Source organism: Gracilinanus agilis, chromosome 3, assembly GCF_016433145.1.
Source record: "Gracilinanus agilis isolate LMUSP501 chromosome 3, AgileGrace, whole genome shotgun sequence".
Lineage (NCBI taxonomy): Eukaryota > Metazoa > Chordata > Mammalia > Didelphimorphia > Didelphidae > Gracilinanus > Gracilinanus agilis.
The window spans coordinates 246,862,246-246,888,058 of record NC_058132.1 but is presented as its reverse complement, the minus strand read 5'-3'; the positions used below and the strand labels follow the sequence as shown (position 1 = coordinate 246,888,058).

Here is a 25,813-nt window from a genome sequence, read left to right as displayed (position 1 = left end):
GGAGGTAACATGAAAAGTAGGTACAAACAAAATATATACAAGATAAATTAGACATAATCAAAAGTGGAAGGGATTAGCTTTAAGAGGGATCAGGAAAGATTTCTTATAAAGAAGTGTAATTTTAACTGGGACTTCAAGAAAGTCAGGGATATCAGGAGTCTTAAAAAAAGGAGAGAATTCCAGGCATAGTCTGCCAGTAAAAATGCCCAGCCAGGAAAAGTATGTGTGAAGAGAGAAAGAAAAGAGGTCAGTGTCATTGGATCACAATAATATGAAGGCAAATAACAAAACTGGAAAGATGGGAGGGCAACCAAGTTATTAAGATCTTTGAATACCACACTAGATTTTCTATTTGATCCTAAGGAACCAGTAGAATTTATTAAATCGAAGAGAGACAAAATAGGGGAGGGAAAAAGGGGAAAAAACAACATGGTCATCAGATCTGTGACTTTGACAGCTCAATTTGACAGCCGAGTGGAAGATGGATCGGAGTGTAAAGACACTTGAGGCAGAGAGACCAACCAGCAGCCTACTCTTAATAGTACAGGGGTGAGGTAATGAGGGTCTGCATGAGGGTAATAACAATGTCAGAGAAGACAAGGAGGGAATAGATGAGAGAATTACAAAACATGAATCCATTCCTCTTATAATTTGTCTGGATGAGGATCTCATAATGTATTAACAGCTAAGATAAGTTTATAGTTGTCCAAAAGCTGTGATTCCTGGGATCATCTGCTCCCATTTCTATCACTATGACATCATAAACACATAAGTGTAAAGGGGTCAAATGGAGGTATTTCACATTTTTCCTTGTTTCACAGCTTACCAAAACCCAACAATTTATCACTAAGAAACCCAAGGATTTGACAAATACTCAGTTCTGTTCAACAAACATTTATCAAGTATCTTCTAAGAGAGGCACTGACCAGGTATTTGGAATATAACAACCAAAACTGTCCCTCAGAGAGCTTATGTTCTATTGAAGAACAGCAATTAATAACGGTAACTTAAAATATGTATTTTGTAGCCCTTTCCAGGGTATGGGTTCTACCTTTCTCAGAAAATTTAACAGAAAGTATTCTTTATACAATACTAAGAATACAGGGAGCACTTCATTACTGATAATACATGGAGTACCAAAAGGCCAATAGATGAAAAGTGATATAAATACTTCATTTAATCTGTTTTTGTTAGAGATTATCATTAAAAAAAATTTCTGATTCACTTGCACAATTGCAAAGGATTTAGGAAATTTCCTTCTATTCTCCCAGAATATAGCAGAGTATTAAACTGCAAAATGCTAATATGTGACATAGTTTGTTTACTGGTAAGTTTTTGTAAAAGGTCACTTCAAGGGAAATAGGAGAAAAAAAGAAAACTTGGTAGGGGGAAAATTTTTTTCATTATTATATCTCTCTGCCCTAGCGGGTTTTTTTTGGAGGGGGGGAAGTGGGGAGGCAGTGTGTGTGGAGTTGAGAGGGGGATGGAACAGGATAGACCCAATTTGCTTGAAGTATTATGAGTTCAAATAATTTGCTCAGGGTCACACAGAGATGGAAATGGACCTCTGATATTTTAATCCAATAAGTCAAAATGCTTCTGTTTTCATTAAAAGGAAAAAAGGGAGAAGCGTAATATTTCTTCTCTGTATTATTTAAGATAACAGTGATAGAAAAGCCTAATTTTAAAACGGGTTATTAGAGAAAACATAAGTGATTATTTAATTCCTGCTTACCACACCATGGAAATCTCTTTTGAAAAGAAAAGCAGGTTAAAATAATTATTGACTTGCCATGGATTAAGGCATAAAAATGCTTCCTAAGGTTATAAAATATATAACTGTGCAAATGTGTGTGTATATGTAGATTGATAGATATAGATATATAGATATGTATATACACAAATGTAGAGATATATACTTAGCTATACATACACAGACATCGCACACAAGTACTGGACATTTATTCTGACTCAGTGTTTCTATAACATTCACATTATGAATGTAATAGTAATTAGGTTAACAGGTTTATAGTTTAAATGTTATATTTGAAAAAACTGAAAAATTAATTTCTGAAACTTTTCAACCAAATATGCCTTTTTGCTTTATAACATAGGAGACTTGGGAAATACAATTATGTTAAAGATACCATTAGTTGGTTACCAACTAATTCTACAATAGTATAAAATAAACCAGCATTTTTAATCTATAGTTCATCGTCTGATACATTTAAAAATTATACTGTATTTTATTACCTCCACATTATGATATACTTCAATGAAATAATTTTATAGGTGTGGGCACTTCCTATTCTCCCTTATTCATATCTTCTATCATTCTGCCATAGTAGCTTTAATCAATTACAATACTTGGAACATTTTCTTTCATGAATAGTAAACTCCTTTAGACTATGTTCGCCCCAAACTGGAATATTCTACTATTAAATGAAAATTATTAAGTTTTTCTCAGAAATTTTCTTAGGGTAGTCCTACTATTCTTGTATGTTTACTCAACCCCCAAATGACCTGCACATACACAAATGGACAAAGAGATTACATTACCTGGCCACATCCAGGGGCAGTGCATAGAAAGGGTTTGTCATCACTCATATTCCACAGGTCCTTGAATTGCCTGTATTGAAAGGATAAGATATGTCTAAAAACCTTTATAGTACACAAATAATCTTTGCAGTGAAAAATTATTTTAATTCAAAGCTAAACATGTGAACTGATCATTTAGATTATCTAACAATGTGCTATTCTTAGCACAGAAATATACAATTTTTAAAAGTATTTTAACTCTATTAATTTCCATATTGAAAAGATATATAACTACATATTTCTAACATAAGAAGGATTTATAATCAGAAACTAGGTCTACTTTTTGTCTAACAATATCTTAGCACTTGGCATTTTGGGCAGAACCTTACCTGAAAATGTGTGTGATTCATTTTTCCTATTCTTATCAGTTTGCATCTTTTTACCACAATAATTTGAAAGATCTCATATAGTTCTAAAATCATTATCTAAATAAAAGGTATATAGCACTGCACAGTACCACTTGGTTGGAACAGAAGTAGAACCCCTCTACCACATTCACTGTTGTTGGCTGAGTTCTTTTCCTCATGTATACTTAAAAAGAAAAGGGAATGGATGGGGCAGAAGGAAGAGCTATGTAAATATCCTAGTTCCTAATATCTCTGCTCTGAACCTTTCCAGAAGATCCTTAAACACCATAATTTATGAAACAAATTAAGACCCAGTCATTTTTAACAACATGGTACCCTTTTCTTTCTTCCCTTCTTTCTTAGTTGAAAAATTCACCAGTCTCATTTGCAAACCGGCTCCACATAACAATCCATCAACAACTATTACTAAATAATTGTATTTATAAGTATATATAAATATATATTTATATATATGGGTATATATAAATATATTTATAAGTATATATACATATGTATAAAATTTTATTTACACAGTATCTACCTTTTAGGTACCAACCTAGCCCTTACCACTCTTCTGCCTGGGAGCCAATACATAGTATTGACTCCAAGACAGAAGGTAAAGATTTAAAAAAAAAAATGTAAAAAACTCTCCACTTACAATGAACTTACATTCATCCTAATGTAAATCTATTTTATTTTTTAAATCTTTATTATAAGAAAGTGAACATTTCAATGTGTAAATAACAGAAATAAGTTTTATGTGAAACTGAGCTTTAGTTGTGTAGATGAGTTTCTAAGAACGTATTATTATAGTACATTTAACACTGTAGCCACAAAAGTGCCTGGCTTGTCCAGTGTCTCTTGAATTGGCTTCTCCTCTCTTATGGATTTTTAAGGTTTCAATAACACTCCTTTCTTTTCTGTAGCCTTATTACTATCTACCAATTTTCCTGCCCCTTCCTCCTAAAGAAGAGCTAAGTATGGTCAAGCAAAACAAATCAACACAATGACTAGGTCTGAAAACCTATGTCTTATTCTTGACCCCTCTACCAAAAGGGATGAAAGTATGTCTTAGCATCAATTTCCTGAAGTCACCACTAGTCACTAAATTGTTCAGAGTTCTTAAGTCTTTCATAGTTGTTTTCTTGACAAATATTCATCATGAATGGATGAAAAAGCAATTAGTATGAACTTCCTATTTGTCAAACACTGTGTTAACCTCTAGTTAAGATACAATTTATAAAGGCTAATCCAATCTTTGGCCTCAAGGAACTTATCTTCTAATAGAGAAAGGCAACACAGAGTGATAGCCAGGGAAGGTATATGGAAAGTAAGTTGACATACTATTTCCTGAAATAATTTATGATTTATGATTCAATTTATTTATTTATTTGTTTATTTATTTATTTATTTAGCTGCCTGTTTATTTATTTGTTTGTTTGTTTATTCGTTCATGACTGAAGCAGGGGCCAGTTAAGAGAAAAGAGAGAAACAGAAAACAGAAGTATGTAAAACATTCTTAAAAAACACATACACACACACACAGAAAAGTTACAGTTTAGTTGTACAAATGGTGGAGAGAAGAAGGAATTTAAGTTTAGGCCAAGGAAAAACCCTCTACTGTCTGGAGCAGTTGAGGTGATCAAAAGCTAGTGGCTGGAGATGGAGCAGACAGGGCTGGTCTTTAATGATCTTTAATGACCCCATATAGTCAGACCTGCTGTTCATCCATGCTAGGCCAGAATATTTGGTTCTCAATCATCCCAGACATAAGAAATGATGGAGTGATAAATGCAGGGGCAGCATAACCAAGGACAGCAACAACCACAGTGGGAAATTGAGACACTAATGCATTTCTGGTGAAGTTGTGAATTAATCCAGCCATTCTGGAAGGCAATTTGGAGTTATGCACAAAGGGCTTTAAAAGAATGCTTACTCTTTGATCCAGCAATATTACTACTGGGTTTGTGCCCCAAAGAGGTAAGAAAAAATACTTGCATGAAAACATTCAGAGCTGCATTCTTTGTGGTGGCAAAAAAATTGGAAAATGAAGGATTGTCCCTTGATTGGGGAATGGCTGAACAAATTATGGTATATGATGGTAATAGTATACTATTGTGCTGTTAAGGAATGATGATCTGGAGAATTTCTATATGAACTAGGAGAATCTCAATGAACTGACATAGAGTGAAATGAGCAGAATCAAGAGAACACCATACACAGAAAGTAAGACATTGTGGAACAATTCAATGTAATGGACTTTGCTACTAGTAGCAATGCAACAAGGTGGGACACTCCTAAAGGACTTATGAGAAAGAATGCTAACCACATTGAGAGAAAAAACTATGGGAATAGAAATGCAAGAGAAAAACATATGACATCACTGATCACCTGTATATATGGGTATATGATTTGGAGTTTAGACTTTAAAAGATTACTCTATAGCAAAAATGAATAATATGGAAATAGATATCAAGTGATAACATTTCTACAATCCAGTAGAATTGCTTGTCAGCTCTGGGAGGAGGGGGAGGGAAAGAAAATAAATCATGTAAACATGGAAAATTATTTAAAAATAAAAAAAATTAAAATAAATATTCACAAGGTGACAGTGTGTAAAGGTGGAAGTCCAAGTGATGTCTAAGAGGCAAACCTCGGTAAAGCAGTATTTTTTTTTTTTGTGGGACTAAATCATAAAATGAAATGGTGCATGGAAGGGAATTAGGGGATGAGGAAAATAAAGGGGTATGCTCTGGTTGAGGAATGGCATGGGAAGATGACTCCTATAGTCTCTGAAGAAGAAAGTCTGCAGGAGAGTAGAGGGTGGGAAGGACTGAAAAGGGAGTAAAAGGGGGGAAGCTTTGTTTTGGTGGTGAGAGGGAGTGCTGCTGAGGCACTCCCTATGGGTAGAGAGAGATGTTCTGAGAAAGGAGATGGAGACCTTGCATGTAGTCCTGCCTTAGGTCATCCTAGGAACACACTATGCTTGTGAGGGGAGATTAAATGTTGATAAACATTTTTCAATAGTTTCCTAGTTCATAAACTTCTCTAGGAGTAAACATTTTCTTGTACTATGTTGCCATTCTTGGGCCAGGTAGGTACATCACAGCAGAAGTTTACTAAGCAGTGTTTTGGGTTCTTTTCCATGCTAGGCTCCCACCTATCCCCTCCTAATCCTGTCTCATTGAGGGTGTCACTATATAGCAGGGGCCACTAAACAGAGGAGCAGCATTTGTCTAAGGTCTTTCTATAGCTTTGCTCACTTCTTCCTTTTGATGTTTTCACCTACTGCCTAGGGTTTGTGAGGCAGTCAAACTCACTGGCCCCCTAAAATCTATTCTATTCCTAAAATCTGTTATTCTATGATTTTTTACTTCTGGCTTCTGAAATTTCAATTCTTCATTTGAAAAAAAAATACTACTAAGAGAAATTTCAGTGAAAACAACTCTGAGGTGCCACCTCATACCAGTATTTTGGCAAATATGACAAAAGAGGTAATGGCAGTTGCTGAATGGGCTCTATGGAAGACAGGCTCACTAATAAGAGTGATAATGAGACTGTGAATTGGTCCAACCGTTTTAGGAAGTCAATTAAACAACTGAGAAATGGTCATCATATCTGGCAATGCACAAATCCCTGACGACCTCTGAGAAAGCAGTTTTAGTAAAGGATTCAGAAGTCAGATTGAAGAAAGAAGGTGGTATAAAAACATGAACATTAACACGTTTCCCCCTCCAAAAAAATTTTGTCACAAGGGAAAGAGTGATAGAAAAAGTAAATGAATGGGGCAGAAAGAGAGATGAGGAGGAACTAGTTCAAGACTCTAGAAAAAGTGGAAGATGAAAGAACAGGAAAAACTATCTTTCTGAGACTGAAGGAAAAGAGAGAATGAATAACGATGCCAATAAGTTTTAAGGAATGTAATTGTCAGATGACTTCGGTCTTCTCAATGAACTGAAAGGATGCTGAGTTTGGGAGGTAGGTGGGGAAGATATATTTGTAGTTTAAAAAGAGAGGAAAAATGTTAAGAGCAATCCCTGTATAGAAAGAAATCCCAATTCAATAAGACAAAGAGTGTTGACTATAATGTTCATGGTTTCTTTTGGTTAAAATGTTGCTGCTTCTTCAAATGAGCACAAAAAGAAAGAAAACAGAATTCCTTAAAGTTCAACATTATTTGCAATCATATGAATAAAAATCATATGCTAAATATGATTATTTGGTGAATAAGCCAAGTTATGTTTCAATATTCCTAAATAAAGCATGACTTTATTTGTATAAAGATGTGGAAAATTAATACTGTATTGGTTTCCCTCCTTGGCCCACAAAAACAATTTGATTTTAAAGCTAACAGTCTTTCCCCCAGACCAAGAAATGGTTTGGGTCCTCCCTTTTTTTGTCTAGATCTTTTGTCTTTTTGAAGGATAATAGGATTAAAGGCATATGACTGGGCTGACTTTTGTTGCAGGCAGGGTGGAGACCTGCTTTTTATCTGTAAACAAGAACTCTCAGGGTAATAAAGTCAGTAAGCTCTAGCCACCAAGTTGATCTAATCACATGGAAAGGAGGAAAGGGTATGTTGGCATCCTCCTGACACTTGCCTGTTTCTGTGATGAAGTAATGAGTAAGTCTCTGAGGTCACTTCCTACCTACTTGCCTGTTTTCCAATAAGGTCTCTGAGGCCACTTCCTACCTACATGTCTGTTTTCTAATCAGAGATGTCAAGGGGAAGAATTGGATGACATCAGAAGGGATATCTAATGGTTTGCATGACAGGAAGTCTTCTACTCTGGTCCAGTTCTCTTATCCAGCTTCTCATCCTTATACCTCTCTTCACAGTCTAGGTGCTTACTGCTTGGGCTCTTTGGCCCAATTCTCCTGCCCAGTTCTCTTGGTATTTGTTCTGGATGAAAAGGAAATCCAATGGCTGGTTAGAAATCTTGAGCAGTCTATTAATAAATTAGCATTTTGAAATTAAAAAGAAATAGCCTCCAGAGAATTTCATTTCTTACAAAGAGAACTAAAATAGAGCAATACAATTTAATTTTCTCCAAAATTTCAAGAAATTTTATACTTCTATAACTGGTGGTTTTTGAGGAGTCTAAGAAATTTTACTTAGGTCATCCTCAATAAATGAGGTATTGTCATCTTATTTCACCACTTTTTCCTACAATAACTGGGTATATCTGCACAAAGCAACAGTAATTCAGAATTCCAGATGAAGTGGCGGTTCTTTTGTTAGAGACATGATTTAAGGAATAGACGATACAAGGTGTTAGACCAAACAAAACCAAAACCAAATCACAATTCATCTACATTCAACAAATCCCTATGAGAGAAAACATTTGAAGTTACCTAGGAAAATAATATTGACAACTAAATTCCTATCATTAAAATAAGGTGTCCCAAAAGTCAAAATGAAGTTTCAAGCTTTAATAGCTTGGAGCTTAAAACTTGTACTAAGATTTTTCAGACATGCTGTATATTCTTACTAGCATAACAATATGAAAGAAACATTAGGCTCCAAAGGCACATTGCTACCAAGATTATATTATTCAATACCACTAGAATGATGAGTATTATGTTATTAATAAATCACTACAGGTATTGTAGTGGTATTATAGTGCCAAAATGCACACAGTTAACAACTAGAATACTATAAAAGTTGTGAAAACAGAGTCTTTGGTCAAAGTTTGGATACCAAATGAAGGCAATGAAGGTAATTAAACAATTAAATGATCTCCTAAGTTAACCTAATTAAAGCAGAATGACTAAAAAGGGTAGCTAGCTATCTAGTATATCCAGTCTAAAGAATTAAGATAATTTTTACATTAGTCCTCATGTCAATGTAACTAACAAATATTAACCAGAGTCTTTCAGGTCTCATCTGGAAGAACAGAAAATGAATGAAAAGATTGAGGCAGAAGACAAATCCAAAGCAATTCAACAGCTTAAGAGATTTTGCTGGAGTAGGGAGAAATCCAGGGAATGTGAGTAAGGCAGAGAAAGAATAAAGCCTAGAAGGTGAAGGGGATAGAAGAGAGGGACACAAAAAATACCCCAACACAATAATCAAGAAGGTGATTGATACAACAACCCATTCTCTATACACCAATCCATTCAAGAGATGGTGTAACCTGTTGCCCCAACCCTCCCAAAAATACAGTTCCTGCTTTACATTAGTGAACTACTTAATCCTTGAAGTGGACCTCTACATAAAGCATTTTTTAATATAATGTAAATTTCTCCACCCATTTCATCACTTAAACATACATAAAAATATCTTTGTGTGAATCATAAAATGTACTAAAATGCATACATATTAAAAACTATACTATAATAAACAGAATTATGAAATGAAAAGTAAAGTTAATGATAAAATATATATACTACCATAGATAAAATTAACATAGATCTGATGTATGTTGCCCCTTCCCCACCTATAGTACCTAATCTTTATCACTAGTCCTTGAACTTAAAGAGATCTTAAGAGGATTTGGACTCATCTTTTCAAAATAAGAAAAATTAACTCGGGTTAAGATGGCAGCAGAGTAAGGAATAGCTGCTTGATCTCTCCTAACCGAAGCATACAGGACTCCTCGAGGGGACATAAAAACGAATCCAGACGAAGGAACCCCACAATGGGGCGCAGCATTGAAGGTACGCGGAACCGGGGCATTTCCATGCTGTGAAGGGGTGAAACAGCTCTCACTAAAACGCGAGAAGAAGAAGCCCCTCCACCACCCCCCACACCATGCACAGCGCCAAGGCCAAAGCACAAGAGGGAAAGCGTGATTGGGGCAACCAGTGAGTCACTGGCAGCTCCAGGGCTTATACCTGAGAGCTGCAGGACGTAGGACCCCAAGTGGTTAAAGAACGTGCACAGACTTTCCCGAGCATCTGCACGGGTGGGGACATTGCCCTAGGCGAGGACAAAGATCTCAAGCCCACGGACTTTCCCGAGCATCTGTGCGGGTGAAGACATTGCCCTGGGCGCAGACAAAGATCTCGAGGGCAGGCTTGGACCTTGAGTGGGGACCCGGTGCAGATGGGAGTGTGGCTGTGGAAGCAGCCCCTGAGACTGCTGAAGGAGCCTCGGGCAGAGGGGCAGACCTGGGACGACCAGGAGGCTTGACCCTGAGGACAAGGAGACCGGAATTCTCGGGAGCTTAGAAAGTGCAGGCAGACCCTGAGTGTGAAGACAAAGCTGAAAAGGGGCGGGGCTACTAACAATGGCAGGCCGAGAACCCCAGAAGAAAAAGATTATCAAGAAAAACTCTGGAACACTCGACAACTTTTACACAGAGAAAATCCAGACAACAGAGGAGGACAAACAAGTATCCAAACCTTCCCAAAATAATGAAAACTGGTCACAAGCTATTGAAGAGTTCAAAAATGAGATGTTGAGGAAGATGGAAGAGATCTGGCAAGAAATTAACAGCTTAAAAGGCAGAATTTCACAATTGGAAAGTGAGGCAAGTCAACTGAAGACCAGAAATGACCAGATAGAAAAGGAAAACCAGTCCCTAAAGCCTAGAATTGAGCAATTAGAAGCCAATGATCTCTCAAGACAACAAGAACAAATAAATCAAAGTCAAAAGACTGAAAAAATAGAAGGAAACATGAAATATCTCAATGAGAAAGTGACAGACCAAGAAAACCGGTCTAGAAGAGACAATTTGAGAATCATTGGTCTCCCTGAAAAGGGAGAAATTAATAGAAATTTAGACTCCATATTAAAGAAATTATTCAGCAAAATTGCCCTGAAGTTCTACAACAAGAGGGCAATATAGACATTGAAAGGATCCATAGATCACCCTCAACACTCGATCCAGATAAGACAAAGCCCAGGAATATAATAGCCAAATTCAAGAGCTTCCAAGTAAAAGAAAAAAATCTTACAAGAAGCCAGAAAGAGACAATTAAAATATCAAGGAGCACCAATCAGGATCACACAGGATCTGGCAGCCTCCACGCTAAAAGACCGCAAAGCTTGGAATATGATATTCAGAAACGCAAGAGAGTTGGGCCTTAAGCCACGGATCAACTACCCATCGAAACTGACTATATACTTCCAGGGGAAAGTATGGGCATTCAACAAAATTGAAGATTTCCAAGTTTTTGCACAAAAGAGACCAGGACTAAATGAAAAGTTTGATATCCAACCACAAAAATCAAGAGAAACATGAAAAGGTAAATAAGAAACAGAGGAAAAAGAAAGAAAACTCATAATTTTTTAAATTTGACTCTTTAAGGGCTTAAATAAGATCTAATTATCTGTATTACTATGTGGAGAAATGCTATGTATAATTCTCTGTAGTGAACTCTATTCACTATTATAATATTCACTATTATAGCAATCAGAAGAATAAATCATAGGGAGAGGACAGGATACTAAATGGTCTAAGATGATATGGGGTGGTGGGAAAGAGGGGTGGAATAGTAGGGAACACCAAGAGAAATATGAGTAAATAAAAAAAAATAGGATATTCTATTAAACACAAAGAGTGCATGGGAAGGGGAGGGGATAAATAATATAAGAAGGAGAGGGAGAGAGCATTAAGAGGTAATAATCAAACCTTACTCTCAGTGTAATTAACCCAGAGAGGGAAGAGTAGCTTTATTATCCATTGGGATAAAAAACTATCTAACCCTACTGAGAAAGTCAGAAGGGTCAAACCAAAGGGAGAAGGGGAGTGGGGAGGTCAAAAAAGGGAGGGGAGAAGAAAGGGGAGGGAATTCATTAGGCCTTTAAAAAACAAAAAGAGGGGAATAACAAGGGAGGGGGCAGAAAGGGAAGTCAATCAAGGGAGGGGATAAGGGATACCGGCTCAAAGCAAACCACTGGTTTGAAAGAAAATAGTGTAAGAAGAAGGGAGGATACAAAAATGTCAGTGAATGCACAACTGATAATTGTAACTCTGAATGTGAATGGGATGAACTCGCTCATAAAACGGAAGCAAACTGCAGAGTGGATCAGAAACCAAAATCCTACCATATGTTGTCTACAAGAAACACATATGAGGCGGGCTGACACACACAAGTTTAAGATTAAGGGCTTGAGCAAAATCTTTTGGGTGTCAAATGAAAAAAAGAAGGCAGGAGTGGCTATTATGATTTCTGACAAAGCCAAAGTAAAAATAGATATGATTAAAAAAGACAGGGAAGGACATTACATCCTGATTAAAGGCAGTATAAACAATGAGGAAATAACACTGCTCAATATATATGCACCAAGGGGTATAGCATCCAAATTCATAAAGGAGAAACTGGCAGAGCTCAAGAAGGAAATAGTAAAACCATAATAGTGGGAGATCTAAATATTCCTCTTTCAGATCTAGATAAATCAAACCGAAAAATAAATAAGGAAGAGGTAAGAGAGGCGAATGTAGTCCTAGAAAAATTAGATTTAATTGATATGTGGAGAAAAATAAATAGGAACAAAAAAGAATACACCTTCTTTTCAGCTGCACATGGTACATTCACAAAGATTGACCATGTAATAGGGCATAGAATCATTGCAAACAAATGCAAAAGAGCAGATATAATAAATGTAACCTTCTCAGATCATAATGCAATAAAAATAATAATTAGTAAAGGCACCTGGACAGGCAAATCAAAAACCAATTGGAAATTAAACAATATGATTCTCCAAAACCAATCTGTCAAAGAAGAAATCATAGAAACAATCAACAATTTCACTGAAGAGAATGACCAAAATCCTACCAAAATCTGTGGGATGCAGTCAAGGCAGTACTCAGGGGGAAATTTATATTCTTGAGTGCATATATTAACAAATTAAGGAGGGCAGAGATTAATGAATTGGGCATGCAACTCAAAAAATTAGAAAGCGAGCAAATTAAAAATCCTCAGATGAAAACTAAATTAGAAATACTAAAAACCAAGGGAGAAATTAATAAAATTGAAAGTAAAAGAACTATTGAATTAATGAATAAGACTAGAAGCTGGTATTTTGAAAAAACAGATAAAATAGACAAAGTACTGGTCAATCTAATAAAAAAAAAGGAAAGAAGAAAACCAAATTGACAGTATTAAAGATGAAAAGGGAGACCTCACCTCTAATGAAGGGGAAATTAAGGCAATCATTAAAAACTATTTTGCCCAATTATATGGCAACAAATATAACAATTTAGGAGATATGGATGAATATTTACAAAAATATAAATTGCCTAGATTAACAGCAGAAGAAATAGAATACCTAAATAATCCCATATCAGAAAAAGAAATTGAACAAGCCATCAAAGAACTCCCTAAGAAAAAATCGCCAAGGCCTGATGGATTCACAAGTGAATTCTATCAGACATTCAAAGAGCAACCAATCCCAATACTATACAAATTATTTGATATGATAAGCAAAGAAGGAGTCCTATCAAATTCCTTTTATGACACAAATATGGTACTGATTCCAAAGCCAGGTAGACCAAAAACAGAGAAAGAAAACTATAGACCAATTTCCCTAATGAACATAGATGCAAAAATCTTAAATAGAATATTAGCAAAGAGACTCCAGCAAGTAATTAAGAAGATCATCCACCATGATCAGGTGGGATTTATACCAGGAAAGCAAGGATTAGGAAAACCATCCACATAATTGTTCATATCAACAGTCTAACAAACAAAAATCACATGATTATCTCAATAGATGCTGAAAAAGCCTTTGACAAAATACAGCATCCATTCCTATTGAAAACATTGAAAAGTATAGGAATAGAAGGACCTTTCCTAAAAATAATAAACAGTATATACCTAAAACCATCAACAAGCATTATATGCAATGGAGATAAATTAGAAGCCTTCCCAATAAGATCAGGAGTGAAACAAGGATGCCCATTATCACCTCTATTATTCAACATAGTACTAGAAACACTAGCAGTAGCAATTAGAGAAGAAGCAATTAGAGAAGAAAAAGAAATCGAAGGTATCAAAATAGGCAATGAGGAGACTAAGCTATCACTCTTTGCAGATTATATGATGGTCTACTTAAAAAATCCTAGAGAATCAACTAAGAAGCTTGTAGAAATAATCAACAACTTTAGCAAAGTTGCAGGATACAAAATAAATGCACATAAATCATCAGCATTTCTATATATTTCCAACACATCAGAGCAGCAAGAGGTAGAAAGAGAAACGCCATTTAAAATCACCCTAGACAATATAAAATACTTGGGAATCTATCTACCAAATCAAACACAGCAATTATATGAAAACAACTACAAAACACTTTCCAAACAAATAAAACTGGATCTCAACAATTGGAAAGCCATTAATAGTTCATGGGTAGGATGAGCTAACATAATAAAAATTACCATTCTACCCAAATTAATTTATCTATTTAGTGCCATACCTATCAAACTACCAAAAAACTTTTTTACTGAATTAAGAAAAACTATAACAAATTTCATATGGAATAACAAAAGATCAAGAATATCAAGGGAAATAATGGGAAAAAATGCGAAGGAAGGGAGCCTAGCAGTACCAGATATTAAACTATACTATAAAGCAGCAGTCATTAAAACAACATGGTATTGGCTAAGAGATAGAAGGGAGGATCGGTGGAATAGACTTGGGGTTAATGAAATCAGCAAGACAGTATATGATAAACCCAAAGAGCCCATCTTTTGGGACATGAATCCACTACTTGACAAAAACTGCTGGGAAATTTGGAAAACAATATGGGAGAGATTAGGTCTAGATCAACATCTCACACCCTACAACAAGGTAAATTCAGAATGGGTGAATGACTTGAATATAAAGAGGGAAACTATAAATAAGTTAAGTGAACACAAAATAGTATACCTGTCAGATCTCTGGGAAAGGAAAGATTTTAAAACCAAGCAAGAGTTAGAGAAAATTACAAAATGTAAATTAAATGGTTTTGATTATATTAAGCTAAAAAGCTTTTGTACAAACAAAAACAATGTAGTCAAAATCAGAAGGGAAACAACAAATTGGGAAAAATCTTTATAACGAAAAACTCTGACAGGGTTCTAATTACTCAAATATACAAGGAGTTAAATCAATTGTATAAAAAAATCAAGCCATTCCCCAATTGATAAATGGGCAAGAGACATGAATAGGCAATTTTCAGGTAAAGAAATCAAAAGAATCAATAAGCACATGAGAAAGTGTTCTAAATCTCTAATAATTAGAGAAATGCAAATCAAAACAACTCTGAGGTATCACCTCACACCTAGCAGATTGGCTAAAATGAAAGAAGGGGGGAGTAATGAATGCTGGAGGGGATGTGGCAAAATTGGGACATTAATGCATTGCTGGTGGAGCTGTGAACTGATCCAACCATTCTGGATGGCAATTTGGAGCTATGCTCAAAGGGCTATAAAAGAATGCCTGCCCTTTGATCCAGCCATACCATTGTTGGGTTTGTACCCCAAAGAGATCATAGATAAACAGACTTGTATGAAAATATTTATAGCTGCGCTTTTTGTGGTGGCAAAGAACTGGAAAAGGAGGGTATGTCCTTCAATTGGGGAATGGCTGAACAAATTGTGGTATATGCTCGTGATGGAATACTATTGTGCTAAAAGGAATAATAAACTGGAGGAGTTCCAGGCGAACTGGAGAGACCTCCGGGAACAGATGCAGAGTAAAAGGAGCAGAGCCAGAAGAACATTGTACACAGAGACTGATATACTGTGGTAAAATCCGAATACAATGGACTTCTGTACCAGCAGAAAGCAATGACACAGGACAGCTCTGAGGGATTTATGGTAAAGAAGGCTGCCCACATTCAGAGGAAGAACTACAGGAGAGGAAACATATAAGAAAAACAAATGCTTGAATGCATGGGCTGAGGAGGACATGATTGGGGATGTGGACTTGAAACTACCACACCAATGCAAATATCAACAATTTGGAAATAGGTCTTGAACAAGGACACATGTTAAAACTAGTGGAAATGTGCGTCGGCTATGGGTGGGGGGACAGCTGGGGGTGAAGGGGAAAGTAGGAGCTTGAATCATGTAACCATGTTAAAAATGAATATTAATAAATGATTTAAAAAAAAATAACTCAACCTTGGGTTCTGAAGCTTTCCTTTCTTCTACAATCTTTGCAGGTAGATCCTAATTGATAGTTCTCCATGAGACTCCATCAACTCTTCAATATTTTTCTCATCTACTTCTAGCTCCAATTCTTGAACATTTCATCTTTGTCAAATCCACAAAAATCGGGAATGAACTGAGGGCATACTTTTCCCAAAACTCTCTTCATACATAACTTCCATCCTCTAGCAATATTCTAGATTGGGTGGTAAATATTATAGTACTTCCAGAAATTTCTCAACATCACCTCTTTATCTGTTTCCAAAGCTGCAATTGCTTAGGCAAATGTCATGAATAAATAATATGCCTTAAAAGTTCACAATCACTCCAGGATCCATAGGTTGTAATAACAAGGTAGTATTTTGCCTTAGGCTTAGCAAAATAATGCATAAGTAGTATTACCTGGCGGTTTCCTTTAAAGGCTCTAAGATTTTCTGAATGGTGCACAAGAACAGGTTTTAATTAGCAAATGTCAAATACATTCCCTTCAATGTGAAGAGTAACTATTTTTTTGAAGCTTTATGCTCTATCTTAAGTTTTTTCTTCCATCCCTATAGAGGTTCAAGATGGCATTCTTTTATCAAATAAGCCAATTCTGTCTACATTAAAGATCTGCTCTGGCAAGTAAGGACCTTCATCTATTATTTTTTGCAGGAACTCTGGGAATTTCTTTGCTCCAGCACAGTATGAAATCCTCCATAATTTTAAAATCAGAATTGGAATGCTGATTTCTTTCAGTATTCTTTACTGTAAAGTTGAATTTGTATAATGAAAATGTACATAAAGAACTGTCTATATTAGATATGTAGTCAAACTGTATGAATATGAATCTTCCCTAGTCTGTAACAAGACACTTCATTTAGTTAGGGGAAAACTTCCTCAAATACAGAATAGAGGGTTAGAGTAGATGATTTCCGAGTTCCCTTTAAGTATTTATTTAATCTATATTTCCTTTGATCTTGCATGAACTTGCAGAAAATTAATATCAAATTTGGGTATTTTCTATGAAATGATTTTCAGTCCCCCCCTCAAAAACAGCCTGCTCAAATTGTTCTTCTCCAAGACTATCAAAATAAGTTTGGTCCCCCTTCCCTCTATTGAAGTCTTTGTAGCTTTTGGTAGTCAAATACTTCATGGGTCTATTTAAACTTCATGTTGGCTTAAGGAGCAACAGAAAAGTGCAGGGGAATGTTAGGAATCATTACTGGTCCTGCCTGCAAGAGATTAATTCAATGGCTAGGCCTTCAAAAGGCAGAAAAGTCCTGCAACCAAGGACCAAGTTTCTTCCAATTCAAAATCTCTTGTCTAATTTTTACCTATTTCAGTAGCAATACCCATATATTTCTCCTAACACCAGTCTTATTCCCAACCATAAAAAAGTTCATATTCTGGTGATAAGCAAAATGTTTCCCAACTGTTTGGTTAATAATTGCAACTATAATATGTTGCCTTATCCCATCCAAGATTGTTCCTTTAATCTCTTCATAATTCAGCCTGTAACTACTATTTAGCAATTTGTTTACTTGCCTGTATAAATAGTTAAGTGCTAAACTTCTGTTTGGACTCCTACTCAGAAGATGAAATACCTTTTAAACATCAGTTGCTGAATAAAACCTGAATCAATTTACCTGTAAAACATAAGAGTTAATTATTTTAGCTTTAATACCAACATCTTAAATATTGGTTAACCCTTGGGGCTTTATACTTTCTGGAAATATGATGTGCTCATGTTTTCATACAAATAAGTGAGAAAAATTCTCAATGTGACTGGAGGAGGCAGGAGATAGAGACAGTCTTGAACACATATCAGAAAATCTTTTCCCCTTATGATTCATACCAATTAATTAACTTGAGTTCCTCAAATTACAAATTAATCTGTCACTCAACTTTTATTCTTTCCACTTAGTTTACAAGAAAAAAGAAACATGGAACAGTATAAAGAAAACTGCCAAGGTAATATAGCTTGGTAGTGCCAGAATTAGGAACAACCCTGGGGCTCATCATTTACCCTCACTAGAAGGTGTTATAAAAAAGTTGGGTAAACTATGCAGGTCTCAGGCAATTTGGGTAGTGAGGAGGGATAAAAGGTGATGAAGTGAAATGGAAGGGGAATGAAGGAGATAGCTGAGTGTAGGGAAGGGATGAATGAAGTGGTATATAGGAAGGTAAGGGAATGACAGGGAGTATACAGGAGGGCAGCTTAAACAAACTTATTCACCAAGGCTAGAGATAAAGGATACTGAGGAAATAGGCTGAGTTTCTCCAATCAGGGAAGGTATCTCTAAGGTAACAGGGAGATTGGGCCAGTAAGAAATGTTTTATATTTGGCTGGAGGGCTTCACTTGTTAATGTCTAAGTCCCTTGAGGGAGGAGACAAAAGGGCTCCTCCCTGCCAGTGAAATTGATGGCTGCAGGAAGTCTCAGATAGATACTTCCTGCCAAGATGGATGCTTGCAGTTCCCTCAAGAAATAAAAAGAAAATAATTCCTTCCCTCTTTAGCCCTTACCTTAATCTTCGATACAATGATTCACCAGAGACTTGTAGCAGTAACAAAGGGGATTTATTAAAGTCAAGAATAATCAGAGGGAAAGAGGTTTTAGGTTTTCTAACTGCTGCTAGGGAGAAGGCTGGATAGTGGGGGATGGGTCACAGGAGAAGTTTGGATTGAGAGAGTCCGGCTCTCCCAGTCAGGAGGGTTTAACTGCCTTTGAAGTAAAATAAATATTTATCAAATCACTAAATTGGGGTTAACTTGTTTAGGATGCCCTACTTGCCTATAGAATCTAAACCCACTATGTCCAATCACCAAGCCACCCTTCCTCCCAGGGCCCAAAGAGAAATTCAAGGAAATAGCAGAGATGTAATGGAGAGATCAGGGAGAGGTCCAGAGAAATTAGATAGGTCCAAATTTCCCCAAGACAAAATAAACACAGGCAAATGCCAAAGCCAGCAGGCTAAGCCCAAGCCCAAAAAGCAGAAGCCCCCAAGGCAAAGCGAGAGCCAGAAGGCAAAAGCTCCTTCAGTTGGACTTCAGCCCTATTTATAGTTTCAGGCTCCAACTGACTTTCTGAAGATTCTAAAACCTCCAACTGCCTTTTTGTGACAGTTTGAAATTGCAGAAGCAAAAGGCTTCTGTTAGCAATCTTGCATTACAAAAGGTTATACAAAAAGACATGGTATATAAAGATGTCTCATAAAAATAAAAATAAAAAACTGAAAATACAAGTGTGTATGTATATTCATAATACTCTGAGGACAGAGAAAGCACTAGTAACTAAAGTAATCAGGAAAGCTAAGCCTTGAATGAAGCCAAAAAGCAAGGATGAGGTAGAGACCTGGTGGTGGGAGAAGAAATTCCTTTATCCCCACAAGGAGGGCCAATTTGGCTGAGAAGTATATGAAGGGAGTAATCTGAAATAAGCCTGGAGAGGAAGTCTAGCAGACTACAAAGAGTTTTAAAAGACAGCCTGAGGAATTCTTACTTACTCTAGATAAAACAAGGATTCAATAAAGGCTGTTGAGCAGAAAAAATATGTTGACTATATTTTAGAATGACTATTTTAGCATCTTAGGGAGAATGGAAATGAGACTCCAATTAGATAGTAAGTGTTATGATATTCTAGGGCAAGGGATCTTAACCTGAGGTTCATGAATTTGTTTTTTAAAAGTACTGATAACTGTTTTAAACATAATTGATTACTTAAGTATTTTATATAGTTAATAATCTTATTCTGTTCAGTGGTTGATGGACTTCACCACACGGGGTTCCATGACACAAAAAAAGGTTAAGAATGTCTTTTAGAAAAAAATACTGAACTTAGGGTAGCAACCATGTGAAGGCAGAGAAGGGAAGAGATGTGATATAACTAGAACTGACAACAGTGGTATTTGGAGATGAGGGAAAAGGAAGCGCTGGATTTGACTGTAAGATTGTAAACCTGAGTGGCTTGAAGAACTGCATGAGTTTTAACAGAAATAGGGCAACTGAAAGAAGGTCAAGTTTAAGAAAATAATGAGTTTTATTTTTGAAGTGTTGAGTTTAAGTTCTATGGGAAACTAGTTGATTGATACCCACAAGTAATTATTAACGTGAACTGGAATTTCGGGGAGACACTAGAGGGGAGTTATTTTTGTAGAGATGATAACTGAACCCATAGGAAGATAATGAGATTGTCAAGCCTGAGTGTGCAGAAAAGAGAAGAAGGTCCAAGATAGGATGTTAGTGGAGACTGGCAAAGTATATTTGTTTAAAAAAAAACTGCCCCCCCCCCCATGATCTGAATGTGAAAGAGAAAAAAAAAAGATTTTCTCTTTTTCCTCTAATCAACAATCTTCCTATAACTGTTTAAGATACCATAATATTGGTAGGCAACATTAAGTATAACATATAAGTTTCGTGGCTAAATTATGAACAAAATTATGTAAAGAAATTTTAAGATACAACTGTAAGATTCTGGTAGAGTGAAATCTTATTCTTTAAAATGCTTTTGTAACACTACTAAGGTCCTTTGAAGCTCTAAAATTCCATTTTCTATACTGTGTATTGGTTCTAAGACAGAAGAGTGATAAGGGCTAGGCAATGGGGGTTAAGTGACTTGCCCAGGGTCACACAGCTAGGAAGTATCTGAGGCCAGATTTGAACCTAGGACCTCCCATTTCTAGGCCTAGTTTTCAATCCACTGAGCCACCTAGCTGCCCCCTAGTCTTTAGATTCTAAAGCTGGTACCACCACCACCTCCTTTGTTAGTTATTAACACAATCAAATATAGTTCCCATTTCTTAACTATACCTATTATTTCTTGGCTCTGAAAAGAGAAATTTAATAAATTTTTGGTTTATGTCCACTTTGATAAAGTCAAGAGCATCTAATATGCTTTTATATTCATCTTGTTCAAAGTATAGGCACAGATGAAATTTTCCATCATTTGTCATTGTCTTCTTAATCACTAACAAAATTACAAAAAGGAAAAATTTGCACATAGCAAAAACTTTCCAATGTGCTATCACAAATTAAAACTGATATCAATATTGTTTTTTTAATGGCATTTTAACTGATTGTCAAGCATTTATTAAGCATCTATAGTTCTAAGCGATAGGAATAACCCTGTCCCTCAATTAAATCCCAACCCTGAAGGTGCTTATCTACTGTAAGATTAAAAAAAAGCAACAAAAAAAAACAGTCCAATGTATAAAAAGAAACTGAAAGAAGGACAGAAGAATGGTGAATAGATGACTAGCCTTGAATGGAGGTTTTAGGAGTTCTCCAACTCCAATTGATCCAATCAGAGGAAAAGACCCCATGGGCAATAGGTACTAATGATACGTAAATTCCAGAGATAAAATCTTATATTTTATATACTTCTAAAATTATATGCCTGATTTCATTTGGTGAATACTAAGTAATTCACTACTCCATTCAGAATTTCAAGATGGAAATGGCAATTGTTAAATTTGTTTTTTAGAAAGAAGCTTAAAAATGATCCATTTCCACCATCTCTCTGATAAATGAATTCTTTCTATAACATACATAGATCATCATTCCATTACTATTTGAAATAGATCATACATAGATCATCATTCCATTACTATTTGAAAAGCTCAAGTGACTGGGAAATCACTAGCTAATGAGGTAACCCATTCAATTGCCTGGACAGCTCTAATTATCAGGAACTTCTTTGGAACAATGAACTAAAATCTACCTCCCTGTTTCTTCTACTCTTTGGTCTTTTCCCTTTTAGAACAACTGAATAATCTGACTCTTCCACATGACATTCTTTCAAATATCTGAAAGCAGTTATTAAGTCTCTTACTTCTAAACCATTTCTTCTTCAGCCTAAAAATAAAAAGTAGTTTTGAGTCCTGTCATTTAGTGAGCTACAAATCAATCTATCTTTGAACCCATTGCACTCCATTTGTCCACAGGGACATCCTGAGACTTTGTGTATCTATTAAATTCCTTGCTGAAATCCATTCTCTGTAGCTTTGTATTCCAAGGAAATGAAGAGTACACTGCCCTATCAAACTCTTTACTCCAAAGTGCAAGTACAAATTTTTATTTTTCTTTAGCATTCTAGTTTCTTAATGGAGACCAACATCTACTGATTAAGATTAAAATAGAGTGTGGCTGGTACAGGGGAAGAGTAGAGTAGGTCTTTGTAAAATATATGTTTGGCTATACAGTAAAAGGGTGAGAAGGGGGATTAAAATCTATTTGTTACCAAAAAGGTAGCTGAGATTTTGTATCATATATCATGAAGGCTCAAACAAACTCTGAAGCAGGGTTATGACCTAGCTGGGGAAAGGGAGTTAAGAGGAAACAAGGGTACCAAGTTCATGAATAGGATTAGGGGCCACAATAGTCCACACAGAGAAAGAACTGCAGAGAAACCTTGGTTTACAACAAAAACCTGTCAGAGGTTATTTGATGAAGACCATGTTCTCCAAACGCATTGGGTGTGAGCCCCTGCTCTGACTTGTTTATCACTAGAGGAAAAAACTATGTGAGTACTCAATTAAAATGGAGTTATAACATTAGTATTTAGTAACTGATTTGGAAAGACAACATCAAAGACAACATCAAACCCACAAATTACTTCCATGTCCTCAGTCCCCAAGGAAGCTAATTCACTTCTTTTTGAAGCTCCTACTCTAAGGCCCAGCCAACTTCACTAGTAAATGAATGTAAAAATTGCCATCTACTGGTTGGCCCAACATACCAGAGCCTCTTATTTTCCTTCACATACCAATAAGCTGTCCACCCAAGTCAACTTACTATTTTCCTGCTTCTGTCCCCACTTTCCACTTTTTCCTGAAGGCACATTGATCAAAACAACAATATCATTACTTATGAGAAAGGGGTGGCAAACATAACCACTCAACGTTTTTGTGATTCCCCAGAACAAAACTGTCTTCCCTGTCCAGTCCCCAGACTTCAGCACTGCTCTCGGCAAATTTATATTCTCACTGTGAAGATGACACATGTAAATTTCTTGAAAGTAGGAACCCAGTATCTTTTTGTACTTGTTTCCCCCTCATAGGACAATGCCTGGGAATATAATAACCATTTTATGTTTTTTGTACCCCCAATTTATCTGCTTCACAGCCTACTACTTCCTATAATGACATTGGTAATACAATTCTCCTCTTCTCACTCCTCTGAATTAAAACACTTCTTTACTCTGTCTTGGTTAGAAAACATTTGAGGTAGTACTGCATTCAGTTCTGGGCACCACAGTTTAAAGATATTAAAGCTAAACAGAACCAGAAGACAGGTGGTTCAAGCGCACAAAGGATTAATATACTATTAAAAAAAAAAACCACAAAACATGGGTTCAACTATTAATTTACAGTTGAAAGCTAAAGTTTTTAAAAAGAGTTATGAGTTAGATAAAAATGAAGTTTATGAACATGTGTCACATACTAGAAGAAATCACTAAAATCCTGAAACTTCTTTCCTTTGGAGATCTTTAAAAAAAAATGATTCTTTTTTTTTTTTTTTTTTTTTTTTTATGGCTGGGTTATGGCCCTGACTAAAGTTAAATGATCACTTAAGGATCTTCCATTCCCATAATCACAAAATTCTAGTGGAGCTCAGTGCCAAACACACTTTCCACAAGAGAGGGGCAATCTACATTTGCAAAGTATGATATGTAGCCATTTGAGTATGCTTCACAAAAGTGGTTAGCTGTTGGCAGTCACACAAAGTGCTGTGATTTGTCATTATTTCCAAGTCCTTATTTTAAAGTATTTTGTTAAATGAAAAGCTAAAAATAATGAAACATAAATATCAATAGTTTTCTGTTTTGATATTTAAATTTTAAAATCTCTGAAATGATTCTATTCCTATAAAATCCAAAGCTTCTTTCTTTTTGTGGTACTTTTCACTTAACAGGTGTCTAACAAATATATGTCAGATTAACTTTTCAGCTTTCAATTTCCCTTCTGTTTGGGGTTTCACAGCATTTTAAAAATCTAGTACAACCTCTTTTACAAATGAAGTTGTTGAGGCTTTAAAAAATTAAGCATCTTATTCAAGTTCATATACAAAATAATGAGCAAATCCAGAACTTTGGTTTCCTCTAAATTATCTTGTATATAAATTTTGTTAATTCTACTAGTACACCTTCCTGTAAGTGTAAATATATTCATTTGTTGGATATCTCCCACACTCAATATATTCAAGGTAAGTTAAACACAAAGTTAATAGGAATGGCTATGTCTGGGAATACAGATAGCAGTTTCCTAAACTGAATCTCAAATCGTCAGATTCTTTTTTAAGCATATATGTATGACATTTCCTGCCTTAACCATGTGATTTAAGTCCCATTTGGCACCATTTATTCTACTACTTTTTTGCAAAGGATGGATTTTGATCATGAATGCTTTATGAAGAAGTGATTTACAAAGGGATGAAGATGCATGTCCCAAAATAGTCTTTTCACTGTACCATTCTTCACTTACATCTACTTATGTTGTTTTTTAATTTTTTTTTTAAACCCTTACCTTCCGTCTTAGAGCCAATATTGTGCATATAGTATTGGCTCCAAGACAGAAGAGTGAAAAGGGCTAGGCAATGGAGGTCAAGTGACTTGCCTAGGATTACACAGCTAGGAAGTGTCTGAGGCCAGATTTGAACCTAGGACCTCCCGTCTCTAGGCCTGACTCTCAATCTACTGAGCTACTCAGCTAACCCTCTATTTATGTTTTAAGAAGTGTAGCAGTCTTATCTTTTCGTTACTACTTTATTGACATTAGTTAGCCCAAACTAAAGTTATTAATAATGATTTTTTAACGTTTTTGTGAGTTGAATTTGTAATTGCAAATAATAAAAATTCTGAGGAGAGCATGTGTCCTTCCTAACACTACTTAAAAGCAAATATGCCAAAAGCTAAAGAATGAAAAATGTTCTACACATTACAATGGTATTTAATATTTTAAACAAAAATTCACTTAACAATACTAAATGTATACCTGGCAGAATTCACGTGTAACTTGAATTTCATAAGGCAAACAACTTATCGCATCCACCTTTTCATGGTAAGGATACTGAAAAACAAAATAGTTTTGCAATGTTAAATAAAAAGACTGAAGCAATAAGGAGCAAATTATAAAATACCTGTGACAATCATGAAATATAGTTAATTATGTTATTTCTACCAAAGTTACTAGAAAACAAATGGATTCTCTACCCTGCTAATAATGCTGGTACTTAAGATATATCTTAAGTTAAAATTGAGGATTTTCAGTCTTTTGATTCCCAAGCTAGGAACATTTATGAATGCATAGTATAAACAAAAGGTTGCTCTAGAGAAATTGGTGGCAAAAGCAGCTCCCTGGAAGAACAGTAGCAGGGGATGGAGAAACTGGGAAGTAGCTCATGGTTTCTTACATGAAAACTCTCATGTGAAAAAAGGAAAATTAAATCTCTATTACGACTTCACCAGATTAAAGGACTGCAGATTTAGAGCTGGAAGATACCTTTGATTCCTTCATTTTACAGATGAGAAAAAACAGAGATCAAGTTATTTCAAGGTTACATAGAAATGACAGAAGTGATTTGAACTCAGATCCTCAGATGCCAGTTTGGATCCAACCCTCTTTCATTGTACCATGATGCATCTCTTCTTTTATATGTGCTTATGTATCTAATAGATTAACTGACACAACTATATAAATGATGGATCTTTCAAATAAGGATCCATGGGCTAGATGTATATTAGAAGAGCTCTGAATGCTATGACTGACTAATAGAATATCAGAGAGGTAAGAAGAAGGGATTTTTGACT

At 35.7% G+C, this 25,813-nt stretch overlaps 1 protein-coding gene across 1 annotated transcript in view; it reads right to left on the bottom strand.

Annotated features, from left to right (window-relative positions):
* Positions 1–25,037, bottom strand: part of ATF2 (activating transcription factor 2) — a 101,849-nt gene extending 76,812 nt beyond the window's left edge. Inside the window, exons 1-2 of the mRNA XM_044669774.1 lie at positions 24,999–25,037; positions 2,560–2,629 (exon numbers count right to left, since the gene is read on the bottom strand). Of these exons, the coding sequence (XP_044525709.1) occupies positions 2,560–2,629; positions 24,999–25,030 (102 nt within the window). The 5' untranslated portion in view covers positions 25,031–25,037. The remainder of the gene's footprint in view (positions 1–2,559; positions 2,630–24,998) is intronic.
* Positions 25,038–25,813: the final 776 nt, after the last annotated feature.